At 40.7% G+C, this 13607-nt stretch overlaps 1 protein-coding gene across 2 annotated transcripts in view; it reads right to left on the minus strand.

Annotated features, from left to right (window-relative positions):
* Anapc5 (anaphase promoting complex subunit 5) overlaps positions 1 to 12539 on the minus strand; it is a 38335-nt gene extending 25796 nt beyond the window's left edge. For both annotated transcript variants that reach the window (XM_047560942.1, XM_047560941.1), the window contains exons 1-5: positions 12229 to 12539; positions 9690 to 9769; positions 8400 to 8509; positions 7344 to 7536; positions 1676 to 1742 (exon numbers count right to left, since the gene is read on the minus strand). In XM_047560942.1, coding sequence (XP_047416898.1) covers positions 1676 to 1742; positions 7344 to 7536; positions 8400 to 8509; positions 9690 to 9769; positions 12229 to 12435 — 657 coding nt within the window. In that variant the 5' untranslated portion in view covers positions 12436 to 12539. The remainder of the gene's footprint in view (positions 1 to 1675; positions 1743 to 7343; positions 7537 to 8399; positions 8510 to 9689; positions 9770 to 12228) is intronic.
* Positions 12540 to 13607: the final 1068 nt, after the last annotated feature.

Raw genomic sequence — 13607 nt, forward strand, 5'->3', positions numbered from 1 at the left:
AGTGTAGGTGGGCTTTTCTAATGTGTCTGAAATTAATCTGCAGAAGTGACTACATAAATTTTATCTAGATCTAATGTTACATCTTTGTGCAGAAACAAAATTTTGAGGAGGGGGTGGGGGAATGAGTGCTTTGCCACTGAGCCATATCCCCAGCCCTTTTCCTTCTTTATTCTGAGACTGGGTCTCACTAAGTCATTTAAGGTCTCACTAAATTGCTGAAGTTGACCTTAAACTTGCCATCCTCCTGCCCCAGCCTCCCAAATCACTGGGATTACAGGCATGTACTAGTGCACCTAACAAGAATGAAATTAACAAAACTGGGGTAAGCTAGAAAAGTAGGGCAAAAAAATAAAAATTCTAGGGGCTGGGGGTGTGGCTCAATAGTAAAGCACTTGCTGAGCATGTGTGAGGCACTGGATTTGATTCTCAGTACCTTGTATAAATAAATAAATGAATAAAATAAGTTCCATCAACACCTAAAAAAAAATTTTAAATTAAATAAAAATTCTATACTGAAAGTACAGGAGAAAAAATATTCAGCTTATGTTACCAATAAAATGAAAACATGAGGCTCAAAAGCAGCAACAAGAAATGTTTATTTCTGGGCTGGGTTGTTGCTCAGTGGTAGAGTGCTTATCTAGCATATGTGAGGCACTGAGTCTGGTCAGCATAGAATAAATAAAAATGAAAAGATATGTTTAAGGGCTGGGGAGATAGCTCAGCTGGTACAGTGCTTGCCTCGCAAGCACAAGGCCCTGAGTTCGATCCCCAGTACCGCAAAAAAAAAAAAAAAAAAAAAAGATATGTTTAAAAAAAAGAGAAATGTTTGTATTAAAATATACTGATGTCTGCAAATATACTTGAAATACATCAAAAAATAAGATAAAGCTGGGTGTGGCTGCATAGGCCTGTAACCCCAGCAATTTGGGAAGCTGAGGCAGGAGAGTCACAAGTTTGAGGCCAGCGTGGTCAACTTAGTGTACCAGTCTGAAAAATTAAATAAATAATAAAGAGTGCTGCGAATGTAGCTCAGTGATAAAGTACTCCTGGATTCAATCCCTAGTACTGCAAAAAAATAAATAATAATAAAGATAAAATCTTATTGAAATCAAATAGAGGATGGGTAGATATTTATAACTGGTTAGAGGATGGGTAGGTACTTGGTAAACAGAGCAAATATTAACTGTGGGATAAAGATGAAGGGCTTATGGGTATTTATCATATAATGCTTTTTTTACTTTTCTTTATATAGGAAAATGTCCATAAAAAATAAATGTTGGTTGGACTGGGGTTGTGGCTCAGTGGTAAAGCAACTTGCCTGGCATGTGTGAGGCACTGGATTTGATTCTCAGCACCACGTATAAATAAATAAATAAAGGTCCATCAACAACTAAAAATAAAAAAAATAAAACAAAATAAATGGGAGAAGGGAAGCAGTCTTCTAACTCATTTGTTTCTGGGCTGTTAGTCCCATACCATTACTAAAGGAATCTGCATTATAATGTTAATAGAAAAATAAAATCACAGAAAGAAGGGACACAGCTACAACTACACTGTTAGTGGAAATGGTAAGACCACAGTCAAGGATAAACCTACCAACATCACAGGCATATGCCATGACACAGAATGTCACAAAAGTTTTTTAAGTTCATGATAATTTACAGAATTAACATACCTGCTGAGAAAGAAAAAATTCTGCTTGTTTTTGAGATAGAGGCCCACTGCAAGATACCTCTTCTTCTCTGGAAAATAAAAAAAAATAGTAAAAAATTAAACAAGAGCAAAAATGATAACAGAGAGTCATATAGATTCTTGCATAAAAAGAGTTCAAAAACTTTAAAATAATTCAGTCTTCTCAGACATGTAACGGCCATATGATCCAGCTATTCCACTTCCAGGTATATACAAGTTTGTACAAGATAATCATATAGAAATACAGATGTAAATTCCATACAGCTTCCTTCCTAAAAAGTGAATCTATCATGCCACCTGTGATATAAGATCATTCAGGAAAATTCCATTACCTTCCAAAATGAAGCTGCACCAGGCAGGAGCGGGGCACTGGGAGAGGTCCTGCCTCTTCCCTTTCCCGACATTCCAGCCCTCATGCACCCCAATCCAACAAGATGCTTCCAGTGCTTCCTTGGCCTCAGTGCCCCTTTCCCAACCATTGTTGGATTTGGTTCACCATCCACCATTCAGGACTAACTCAAGCATCACATCCTCCAAGAATTTTTTCCAATGTGCCTCATTTGAGCTGCCACCTCTCCTGGCGATGCCCACCATGGAACATACGCGTCACCACCACAGCTGTTTCCTCGCCTGCACTGTAGGCAAGCACCCAGCAGACCCAGTGCCTTAGCACACATCAGCACTCAATGTTTGGGAAATGAATGAATAAATGAAGAGTTTGTAACTCCTTGCTAGAAAGAGAATGAAAAAGGCTTTTCCTCAGAAATCACCATTTTTAAAAAATATTTTTAGATATTGATGGACCTTTATTTATTCATTTATTATATGCAGTGCTGAGAATCAAACCCAGTGCCTCACACATGCTAGGCAAAGCGCTCTGCCACTGAGCCACAACCCCAGTCCCAAAAATCACCATTTATTTAGAAGTTTACATTACATAAAACTGATAAACAAGAAGTGTACTATTATAAATCTGGACTCCAGGACTGGGGACATAGTTCAGTAGGAGAGCACTTGCCTACTATGCACAAGACCCTGGTTTCAATCCTCAGCTCTGAAAAAACAAAAACACCTGGACTCAAAAGTCCATATTTGCACAAATAAAATAATCTCATATTGAGAGAGCAAAGTATGAAAAAATAACCTTTTGCAACATGACTCTGAAGAAATGTTTCTCTGTTCAGGATTATGTAAGTATTAAAAAAAAAAAAAAAAAAAAATCAGGCCAGGTGTGGTGCCACATGGCTGTAATCCCAGCAACTTGGGAGGCTGAGGCAGGAGGACCCTAAATTCAAAGCCAGCCTCAGCAATTTAGCAAGGCACTAAAAAACTTAGTGAGACCCTGTCTCAAAGTAAAAAATAAAAAGGACTGCAGATGTAGCTCAGTGGTACAGCAGTCCTGGGTTCATTCCCCAGTACCCCCCCCTCCCCCTGCCAAAAAAAAACCCCTAAATCTCCAATGTTCAGGTTGCACTGTCCTCTCTTCCAGCCACATCAGTTTGTCCCCGTTTTGGGACACCTAGCTCCCAATCTTAGGAGGTCCTCTCTAACAGCACCCCTACCTCTTGTCACTCTATATCCATCCCCCATTTCATTTTTTCACTGCGTTGACACTCTCTGAAATTACATATGTATACTCCATTATCTGTCCAATCCTACCTAACTGCATGAGGACAGGAAATTCCTCCTCTCTGCAGACATACAGCACCTAGCACAGTGCCTCACATATAGGAAGCATTCAATAAATTAATGTTGAATAAATTAATGAGTTTGGGAGACTGATACTAAGCCACTGATGAAATATTAGAGAATTCCTACATTTGTGAGGTTCTTGTAAGGGAAAAGTCTACAGAAGAGGTGGCTGGAATAGCCTGTAGCCTACCAGACTTTATGACAGCTCGTGTGGCGTAATCCCACAGGACTGTGCTTCTACTGCAGGACTCAAGAACTGCAGCCCACAAAGCACGCAAGCTAACTCTCAATCTGTCCTTTCTGTAACTGGATTTTCAAAAGACACTGTATTAAACATTTATTGACTATTTATCCCCTCACTGCTAAACAGTTGGATTCTCATTTTCTTTCTTTCTTTTTTTTTTTGGTGTATGTGTGTGTGTGGTTTGTTTTTCCTCCCCTCTGAGGGGTCTCATTTTCAAAGAATAATTTCATTGTGGGATGGGAGATCAGCAAGCTATGCAGAATTACTTAATGTGCATATTCTTCACCTTTCTAACTTGAATACAAACTTCTAAGGCAAAAAAATAATTTCCCTGAAGAGTGTTAAAAACACTCCAATAACTCTAAGAACTCTAAGAGGAAAGGAAGGAGAAAAAAAAAAGGCTTCATAATGCAATAAAACATCAGAAAAGATCACAAAAAGTGGTTGGGAGGCAGAGATCAGAGGATCTTGAGTTCAAAGTTAGTCTCAGTAAAATGCAAGGTGCTAAGCAACACAGTGAGACCCTATCTCTAAATAAAATACAAAAATAGGACTGGGGAGGGCTGGGATGTAGCTCAGTGGCAAAGCATCTGCCTTGCATTCTCAACGTCCTGGTTCGACCCCAGTTCCCCAGAGGAAAAAAAAAAAAATAGGACTGGGGATGTGCCTCTGAGTTCAATCCCCAGTACCCACCTCCCTAAAAAAAGATTGCAAAAAGGCTGAGAATACAGTTCAGAGTTAGAGCACTTGGCTGGCATGCATGAGGCCCTGGGTTCAACCCCCAACCCACCCCCGCAAAAAAAAAAAATCACAGAAAGAAAAAACTGAAATCTTCCTTCTCATACAGTTAAAAAGTCCTCTTTTTGGACAAAGAGTTATACTTGGATTTATATTTAAATAATATATTTCCTTAATTTCCATGATGAAATTCAGTTTACTAAAGGAACAATATTTTCTGAAAGCATGTATCTTCATAGTAAATATACTGAATTATATGTACATAAATGTTTTTTTTTTGTTGTTGTTTGTTTGTTTTTTTGCAGTGCTGGGATCGAACCCAGGGCCTTGTACTTGCAAGGCAAGCACTCTACCGACTGAGCTATCTCCCCAGCCCGATGAATTCTTAAGTTGGGGGAAAAAAAAGATGCAGTTAAACCTTATTAAATTAGCACAGGAGTCAGAGGTAGGAGGAGCTAAAGTTCAAGGCCAGCCTGGACAATTTAGTGAGACCCTGTCTCAGAATAAAAATAAAAAGGGCTGGTGACGAAGCTCAGTGGTAAAGCACCCATGTGTTCAATTCCCATGACCAACAAACAACTAATTAAATCAGATTAAGAAAAAGTCAAAACAAAATAAGAAAAGTCTAAATTTTAATATTTCCCAAGAAGTGACACTTTCCTACTCTTAGCAAACAAAGTAGCCAGAACAAGGGTCACACTGCAGCAGAGGCACTGCTTAGAGGAATTAACTGAAGGAGAAGTTAGAATAATAATAGCTAACATTTATTGAATATTTTCTATTTACTAACTGTAGTTTTAAATACTTAATATAAATTAAATTTTTAAAACACCTCTCTGAGGTATGAGCCCCATTTTGTAGGTGAGGAATTTGAAGAACAGAGAAGGTGAGTAATTTGCCCAGCGCCTCACAGAGAATAAGCAGAGAAGCCAGCACTCACACCCAGTGGTGTGAATCCTCGGTCAGACTCAGCCCTAAGCTGCACTCTTTCCACTATAAGAAGCACTTGTAAGCACCGGGGAAGGAATGAGTTTTCAGAAGCACTTACTAGGATTACTCTCTTCTTGGTCCCAGCATATGCTGAACAAACCATATGCCGGTACACAGACCACTCAGGGATGGAAGAGAAGCGCTGCTGAAGTGCTCCTCTCTGTACACAGCATCCCCCAGCCACTCTGGGCTAGCCAGCCCACGTAGGGCAGGAGGGGCTCCCTGTCCCCAGCTCTGCCCACACTGCATTATAACCACCTGTTTACTCGGGAGTCTTCCTCAGCAGCTGTAGGCTCCTTGAGAGCAGGGAATGCCTCTGTGAGTGGGCGTGTGTGCACCTACACATAAATGCCTTCACCTCCAAGCACCAGGAGTTTATATGGAAGGTGATCCCAGGTGCCAGTGACCTGGGAGAGGGCAAGTATGATAGCAAAGGGAAAGAAGTCAATAAAAAACATGTTTCAGGGTCAGTACCAGAGTGGACGATGGACTATAAATTTTGATTCCCTGCTGCATCCATCCACCACATATTCACAGACACTGCACTAAACACTGTAGAGACACTATTCTAAGCACTGGGGAAAATGTGGTAAAACAAGACAGAGAAGGATCTTAGCTCTCAAGGGGTGAGAAGGCAGAAGAAAGAGTTAAACAAGTAAGAAAAATAAGGCTATCTGGTGATGAGAACTATGAAGGAAGTAATGCTGAGAGTATTTAGGCTGGGGGAGACTCATACCTGCTCAAGGGAGGCCTGTCTGAGGACATCTAGGCTGAGTTCTGAATGGTAAAATGAACAAACTAGGTGAAAAACCAAGAAAGAACATTCCAGGAAACCTGTGACAGATTGGTCTGGAGTACTGCAGAAAGCAAAAGAAAGCCAATCAGACTGCTGAGTGTGAAGGGGAGAACAAAGAGAAAGAGATGAAAGAAGCCTGAGTTCAGGTCAGGCAGGCCCTGGAGCCAAGGTAAGCTTGTATTTGTCTAAATTCCAAGGACAGCCAATGAAGGGTTTGGGGCAGAAGAGTGTTCACAGGTTCCCCAGGGACTGTGTGAAGGATGGACCATAGGGAGACAAGAGACAGTGAGGACATGCAGGACAGATGTGGTGCTCGACTCTCAGGGGGTTGGTGGAGAAGAGACATGAAGATGATCAGACCATGATGGGAAGGAAGAACGGAGTGGACCTGCAGAGGGACTGAATTTCAGGGTGAAGGAGAGGTAGGAACCAAGGACACCCCTAGTTTCAAGCCTGAAGGATTAGGTGAACAGTGATACCACTTCCCCAATGCCTAGACCTTAGGAGGCATTCAATAAAATTTCACTAAATTATCAATTGTTAATTCACTTTTTTTTTTCCATACCTTTATTTACTTATATTTAGGTGGTATTGAGGATTGAACCAATGGTCTCACACATGCTAGGCAAGCACACTACCACTGAGCTACAAACTCAGCCCCATTAATTCACATTGATATAAAGAATGCTACCAGTCAGGGCCTCCCAGCAAAGAAAAAGCACATTTAAATTGGATAATTTAAGGAGAATTTAACAAGGGACGACTTACAAGAGTAGGAACAGGGGACAGAGAAGCCATATGGAAAAGAGTCCCCAGGTCTCATAACAAAGGGGTACCTTTACACTTCAGGCCTGTGATGATCTCTTCCCAGTTACCAGATGCCCACAGGAGTGCAGAAAAGGTCACCTGACAGAGCTATTACCCTATGGCCAGTCTCCATGACCACAAAAGAAGGAAGCCAGTGAATCCATACTCTGGCCTCACCCTCCTTGGCCCTGTGGAATTCCCTACTGTGTCTCCCACTGACAATCCCAAAACAGAGGCAAAGGAGCCCACTAATGCAGCCTTTCTGGATCTGAAGGAACAAAAAGGGGATAGCCAGCACATGAATTCTAAATCAATGAGGACGTATATACTCGACACTACACTATTTCACAGGAAAAGGATCCTTGTGAGAAAAACCCAAGTTACCTTACAGACACATCAAGTTCTTCTTTTTCCATTTTTCTTTCTCCTTCCTCTCTACTCGTCAGTTCCATATCAGTATCCTCCACTGTCTTTTTCTCACCATTTTGGAAGTACTGTTGAAGGGCAGTGTACAGTTTAAACACTTGACTGAAAGAAAGTTTACTGTAGGCCAAGATCATGTGACGCAGAAATAAACCTAGAAAATAAGATCACAGACAAGATGAAAGCATTAACTGAAATCCAGCTACAAAATGGCAACGACTATTTGGCACAATTCTTCCTTCACAAGAACCAAAAAGAAACACTTGTAGGTGCTGTTTCCTCCTTCTGGAATGTTCTTCCCTCATTCTTACAAAACTGGTCTCTTTTTATTTGGGGCTGTCCTCCCATCCCCATTACTCCATTTTCATCCCTCACAGCCTCTGTTTTAATTTCTTTATGGCTGTTCTAACTATCTGGAATCATCTTATTTATTTCTTTGCTTTTTACCATCTGGTTTCCCCCACCAGAACATAACCTCCATTAGAGGAAAATCCATGTCTACTGTGTATATCCAGAGCCTGGCACAAAGGAGATCAATAAATACCTGATGTTAAATAATATAAAAATTATCATGCAAAAAAAACCCAGAGAGATGGAGCATGGATACAAAGCTAACAGAGAAGCATAACAAAACAAAAAAAAAAAGTTATGTCCTCACTTTATATACTGTAACAATAATATATTTTTACTTACCTCTCTTCGTAAGTTTGGTTGGTGACCCTCACTTACAGTTGCACAATGCAGGCAAGTGATCCAGAGAACTGTAAGAAAGAGCTGGCAAACCCTAAAAACCCCAGAACCACGCTCGGACTCTGACTATTACAGAAAAAAACAGAGGGTACTTTTCCACAATTATTCTTAAATACAGATTCTTATATGGCAAGGCAATAAATACAAACCATAATATGTCTAATATCCCTACTATGTTGGTTCACAGATAAAGCAAAGTAAAAGTGTCACTTAGAAAGCTGCTCACTTCAATGAAAATACTCTGCTCTTCTTACAAGAGTGTCATACCTACTACACTTGTTTTGTGAACCTCTGGCTCAGTTCCAGAAAAAGAATCTGAAAGGTCATCAAAAAACTGTTCCATATCCTTCAATTCGCCTTCAGCCATCAGTTTGATTCTGAATGAGAAAAGTGAGGTGCATATTTTAGGAAGGCCCATGTTCCATATTTCTTAAGTATTTCTTCCCACTTTCCTGAATTATCTCAATAAATCTATTTTAAAGGTGATTCAGAGATTTGTATAAAACAGTAGCATGTAAAAACGAACTTCATAATCTGAACTGTCACTCCCACATTTCTGAAAAGTATTGTTGTTTTCTTCTCTCTCTCTCTTTTTTTAGTACTAGAGATTGAACCCATGGGTGCTCAACCACTAGGCCACATCCCCAGCTCCCCCGGCACCTTCCTTTTAAATTTCTTTTAGTTGTAGATGGACATAATACCTTTATTTTATTTATTTATTTTATGTGGATTAAACACAGCACCTCACAAGTGCCAGGCAAGTGCTCTACCACTGAGCCACAACCCCAACCCCAGCTCTTTTTATATATTTTTATTTAGAGACAGGTCCTCACTGAGTTCTTAGCACCTCGGTAAGTTGCTAAGGCTGGCTTTGTACTCATGATCCTCCTGCCTCAGCCTCCCAAGCTGCTGGGATTACAGGCATGTGCACCACCCTCAGCATCATTGCTGTTTTCTTGATCATAAAATCTGTCGAAGTATCAGCCCACAAAAACAAAATTATCTGCAACAACTAAAAAAACAGGGGGCTAGGGTTGTGGCTCAGTGGTAGAGCACTTGCCAGCAAGTGTGAGGCACTGGGTTCAATTCTCAGCACCACATTAAAAATAAATAAATGAATGAATGATTTTAAAAAAACAAGGTAGATCCATATAGAATAAAAACTTGAAAAAAAAAAGCTGCAACGCAGTATGTTTAATGTATCAATATTCTTTAAAATTCATTAAAGATACTTAGGAAAACAACCCTTAGAATACAGATAACTTTTTTTTTTTTGGTGGTGGTGGTACTGAGAATTGAACACAGGGTCCTGCACAGGTATGGCAACTGCTCAATTTCTGAGTTTCAACCCAGCCCTTTTTAAAATTTATTTTAGAGGGAAAAAAAAATTTATTTTGTGAAAGAGTCTAAGGTGCCCAGGCTGACAACCTTTCCATCCTTCTGTCTTAGACTCCCTAAAAATAACTTTTTAAATAATTAATTACCATAAGCCCTTTTGTAATTTTCATTTACCTTGACAGACACCTTTTCACATATACAGAAGGAAATAAAATTTACCTGATCTGTACTGAATTTGCCAGTTGAGGACAAGATTCTTCAATTAACTTGTATAGTTTTGACAATGTAATGTCTGGGCCCTGTGAAAAGGAGAAACAGAAAGATTACAGATAAATGTTAAAGAGCTGTAGACTGACAAAGAACTACAAACATAAATTCATTTATCAATCTCTACTTTAACAATCATTCCAAACATGATATCAAATCAGAATTTTCTTATCTACCTAAAACATTAAACTAATACTTCAAAACTGTACATTGTTTTTTAGTCAGTGGAATAGTCTAAAATGAAGAAAAAAAGTGTAAGATGTACAGTATGATGACGTACAGTTCCTTCCTTCAAGCTCTGTAATCATGGCCAAATTAGAGACTTCTGAGTCCCAGTTTTCTTCATCAGTTAAACAGAGGTAATAATAATTATCTCCCTTGTTTGCAGCAAAGATCAGGTAAGACAATGTAAAGTGCTTTGTAAACTGGAAAACACTATAAAATGCAGGTACCATTTTTCACAAACAATCTCTTTTGATTCTTCCCCAGACTTTTAAAGCAGGCATAGTATGTACTAAGACCATAAAAAGTACCACGAAGGACAAAGAGCATCAAACTTCTGCTATCAAGATTATAATCTAGCTGTGTTTTAAAAGCAAACATTGAGTCTTTTTTGAGCATAAACTGAAAGTATACACACCAAGTTTAGATGTGGATAATTCAGCAAATCTACTTCTGGGGAAGTTATATTCAGCATGCATTGTTTGAAGTTTAGATATGGATAATTCAGCAAATCTACTTCTGGGGAAGTTATATTCAGCATGCATTGTTTGAAATGAAGAAAAAATGAAAAGAACCTATAAGTCAAAAAAAGATTAATTGGGGCTGAGGTGGTAGATCAGTGGTGGAGCGCCTGCCTCGCCATGTGTGAGGCACTGTGTTCGATTCTCAGCACCACATATAAATAAATAAAATAAAGGTCCACCAAAAACTAAAAAAAAAAATAAAACTAAACTTTAAAAAAAGATTTAATTTATTATAATAAAGAGTTAAAGCCAGATGCAGTAGAGTCCATGCCTGTAATCTCAGAGGTTTGGGAGGTTAAGGCAGGAGGACCGCAGGTTCAAAGTCAGCCTCAGCAACAGTGAGGTGAAGGGATTTTTTATTTTGTGTGTGTGTGTGTGTGTGTGTGTGTGTGTGTGTTACTGAAGATTTAATTCAGAGATGCTTTACAACTGAGCTACATTCCCAGTCCTTCTTTTATTTTGAGACAGAGTCTCACTAAACTGGCCTCAAACTTGTTATCCTGCCTTAGAACTGGGATTACAGGCCAGCAACACCATGCCCTGCTGGGATGGATTTTCAAACCCTTTATAAAGTATACTGAGTGGCAAAAATGCAATTCAGTATAATTTTGTTAGTCTTATCACTTAAGATCGTAACATTTGGGGGCCTAGGATTGCAGATCTGATTCTGCCAACTCTGTTCTCAACCAACAGTTGTTCATTCTTCAAGGTCCACCTGCTTAACATTCCACCTTCTCTAAAAATGGACAAATCAAGCTGAGTGTGGTGGTATACACCTAATCCTAGGACTAGGGAGTCTAAGGAAAGAGGATAGCAAGTTTGAGGCCAGCCTCAACAACGAGGCCCACAGCAATTCTGTGAGACCATGTCTCGAAATTTTAAAAAGGATTCAGGATGTGGACCACTGGTTAAACATCCCTGGTACCAAAAAAAAAAAAAAAGGAGGGGTGGATCACATTTCATTCCTCCCAGAAATAACTACTCAGGCTCTGGGGAATGGGAGGGTGAATAAAAACAGGTTTAAGTATTGTTTTTGGTTACAATCTAGTGGAGAAACAGACATCAATCACATAATCACACAAATAAATGGAAAAAAAAGCACAATCAATATAGGGAAAGATACATGCCCTGGGGGAATACATTAAATGGCAATATTAGTTAACACCGAGCATTTACTATGTGCTAATGACAAGTTTCCCTTAGTGTTCCCATTTTACACAAAGCTGAGACCCAAATGGGTTGGGGAACTTGCCCAAGTGGCAGCTAGTTAAGTTGTGGCACTCCACGGCGTTGAGTCTGCAAAATGAAATAAGACATATAAAGTGCTGAACACACAATGAATGTTCAGTCATTGCTCGTTATTAGTTCTATGTCGTTATTACTATTTATTACGGCCCCCTCAGCCTGTATGATTCATCTCCGTCTCTGCAACGCTCAGGACTGTGTAGCTCCACTTTACAGAAGACGGAGGATCTAAGACTATATACCTCTCCCCTAGTCACTCAGATAGTAAATACTGTTGCCAGACGAGAATCTGCAAAATAATGCATATAACGCGCCTGGCCCATACTAGACGCTCAACAAGTGTTAGTTGGCCGTATTTGCTGTCTTTGTTTTTTCACGTTCCTCTGGGGCAGAAAGAGAATCTGATGAAACCCGTGTCCCCGGAACCGAGGCAGAGCCCTGCACAGAGCAAATGCTCGCGAAGTTTGCTCAGTGAGCAGAAGCTAGCGGGCGCCCCTCACCTGCAGCAGCGGCAGGAGCAGCTGGTTGAGCTTCCGACGCTCCAGGAGGCTGACGGCGCCCTCGCCCGTGCGGCCCATCTCGTTCAGAAGCACCAGCACCGCGATCTTATATGGCGTCACCCAGTCCTTGATGCCGAACACGTTGGCGTGCACCACTCCATTGGTCATCATTGGATTGAAATAGAGGCTCTCGTGGACGCTGGCCATGGCGGCCCTCCGAGACTAAGTCTCGGAGACCCGCCACGCGCAGCGCCCAGCCGACGCCTCAAGGCATACCTCCACCGGACCTACACTTCCGCCCGCCACCGCGGTATTCCAGGAAACTAGCATCCTCGCTCTCGCGGCACGCGGTCGGCCAATCATAGGGCACATGGGAAGGCTACAACCAATCAGGATGTCCGGTGGTGCAGTGGGGGTGGGGCAAACATGGTGCATCAGATGGCTGATTCCCTACAAAAACAGTTGCCAAAGGAGAGCAAGTTCCGGGTCCACGTGGACAGAAAAGAAGAGTTGGAAAGAGTTGTTGCTTGTAGTTTCGGACTGAAAGGATTGAGAGGCTGCCCATTTGTTCATTTAACATGAAACAGTTCAAGTTCAACTTTAAAACGGCTGTGTTTAGAAACAATGAAATTAGCTGGGCGCTGTAGCACAGGCCTAATTCCAGCTACTGTGGAGGCTGAGGCAGGAGGATCAAAAGTTTGAGGCCAAGCTCTGCAACTTAGCAAGTCCCTAAACAGTTGGTGAGACCCTGTCTCAAAAAAAAAAAAAGAAAAAAAAGGACTGGTGATGTAGATCAGTGGTAAAGCACTTCTGGGTTAAATCTCCAGTAAACACTCCCCCACAAAAATAAATAAATAAATAAAGTTTGAGGGTAGTATGGAGAAGTTAAGGCTGGGGGTGTAGCTCAGTGGTAGAATGCTTGCCTAGTGGGTGGCATTCCCTGCGTTCAATCTCCGATGGGGGTGGAAGTGGGGGTGTGAGGGTGGGGAATAAGGAAATTAAGTTTGTACTTCTAAGTTATGTATACAGTTTCTTCTGTTAATCTTTACGCTCATAAGTTTGGGGATTTTCTTTCACTATTTGTCTTTTTATTTATTTATTTATTTTATTTATTTATTTTATTTATTTATTTGGTGCCGGTGATTGAACTCAGGGACACTCTGCCACTGAGCCACAATCCCCAACCCTATTTTGTATTTTTATTTAGAGACAGTCTCACTGAGTTGCTTAACAACTCGATTTTGCTGAGGCTGGCTTTGAACTCCCGATCCTGCCTCAGCCTCCTGAACTGCTGGAATTACAGGCTTGTGCCACTGTGCCCGACTCGATTTGCCTTTTTAAAGGCATGAATAAACATGGTTTTTTCCTCAGTATTTCAC

The sequence above is a fragment of the Sciurus carolinensis genome, chromosome 8, assembly GCF_902686445.1.
Source record: "Sciurus carolinensis chromosome 8, mSciCar1.2, whole genome shotgun sequence".
In the NCBI taxonomy this organism is placed as follows: Eukaryota; Metazoa; Chordata; class Mammalia; order Rodentia; family Sciuridae; genus Sciurus; species Sciurus carolinensis.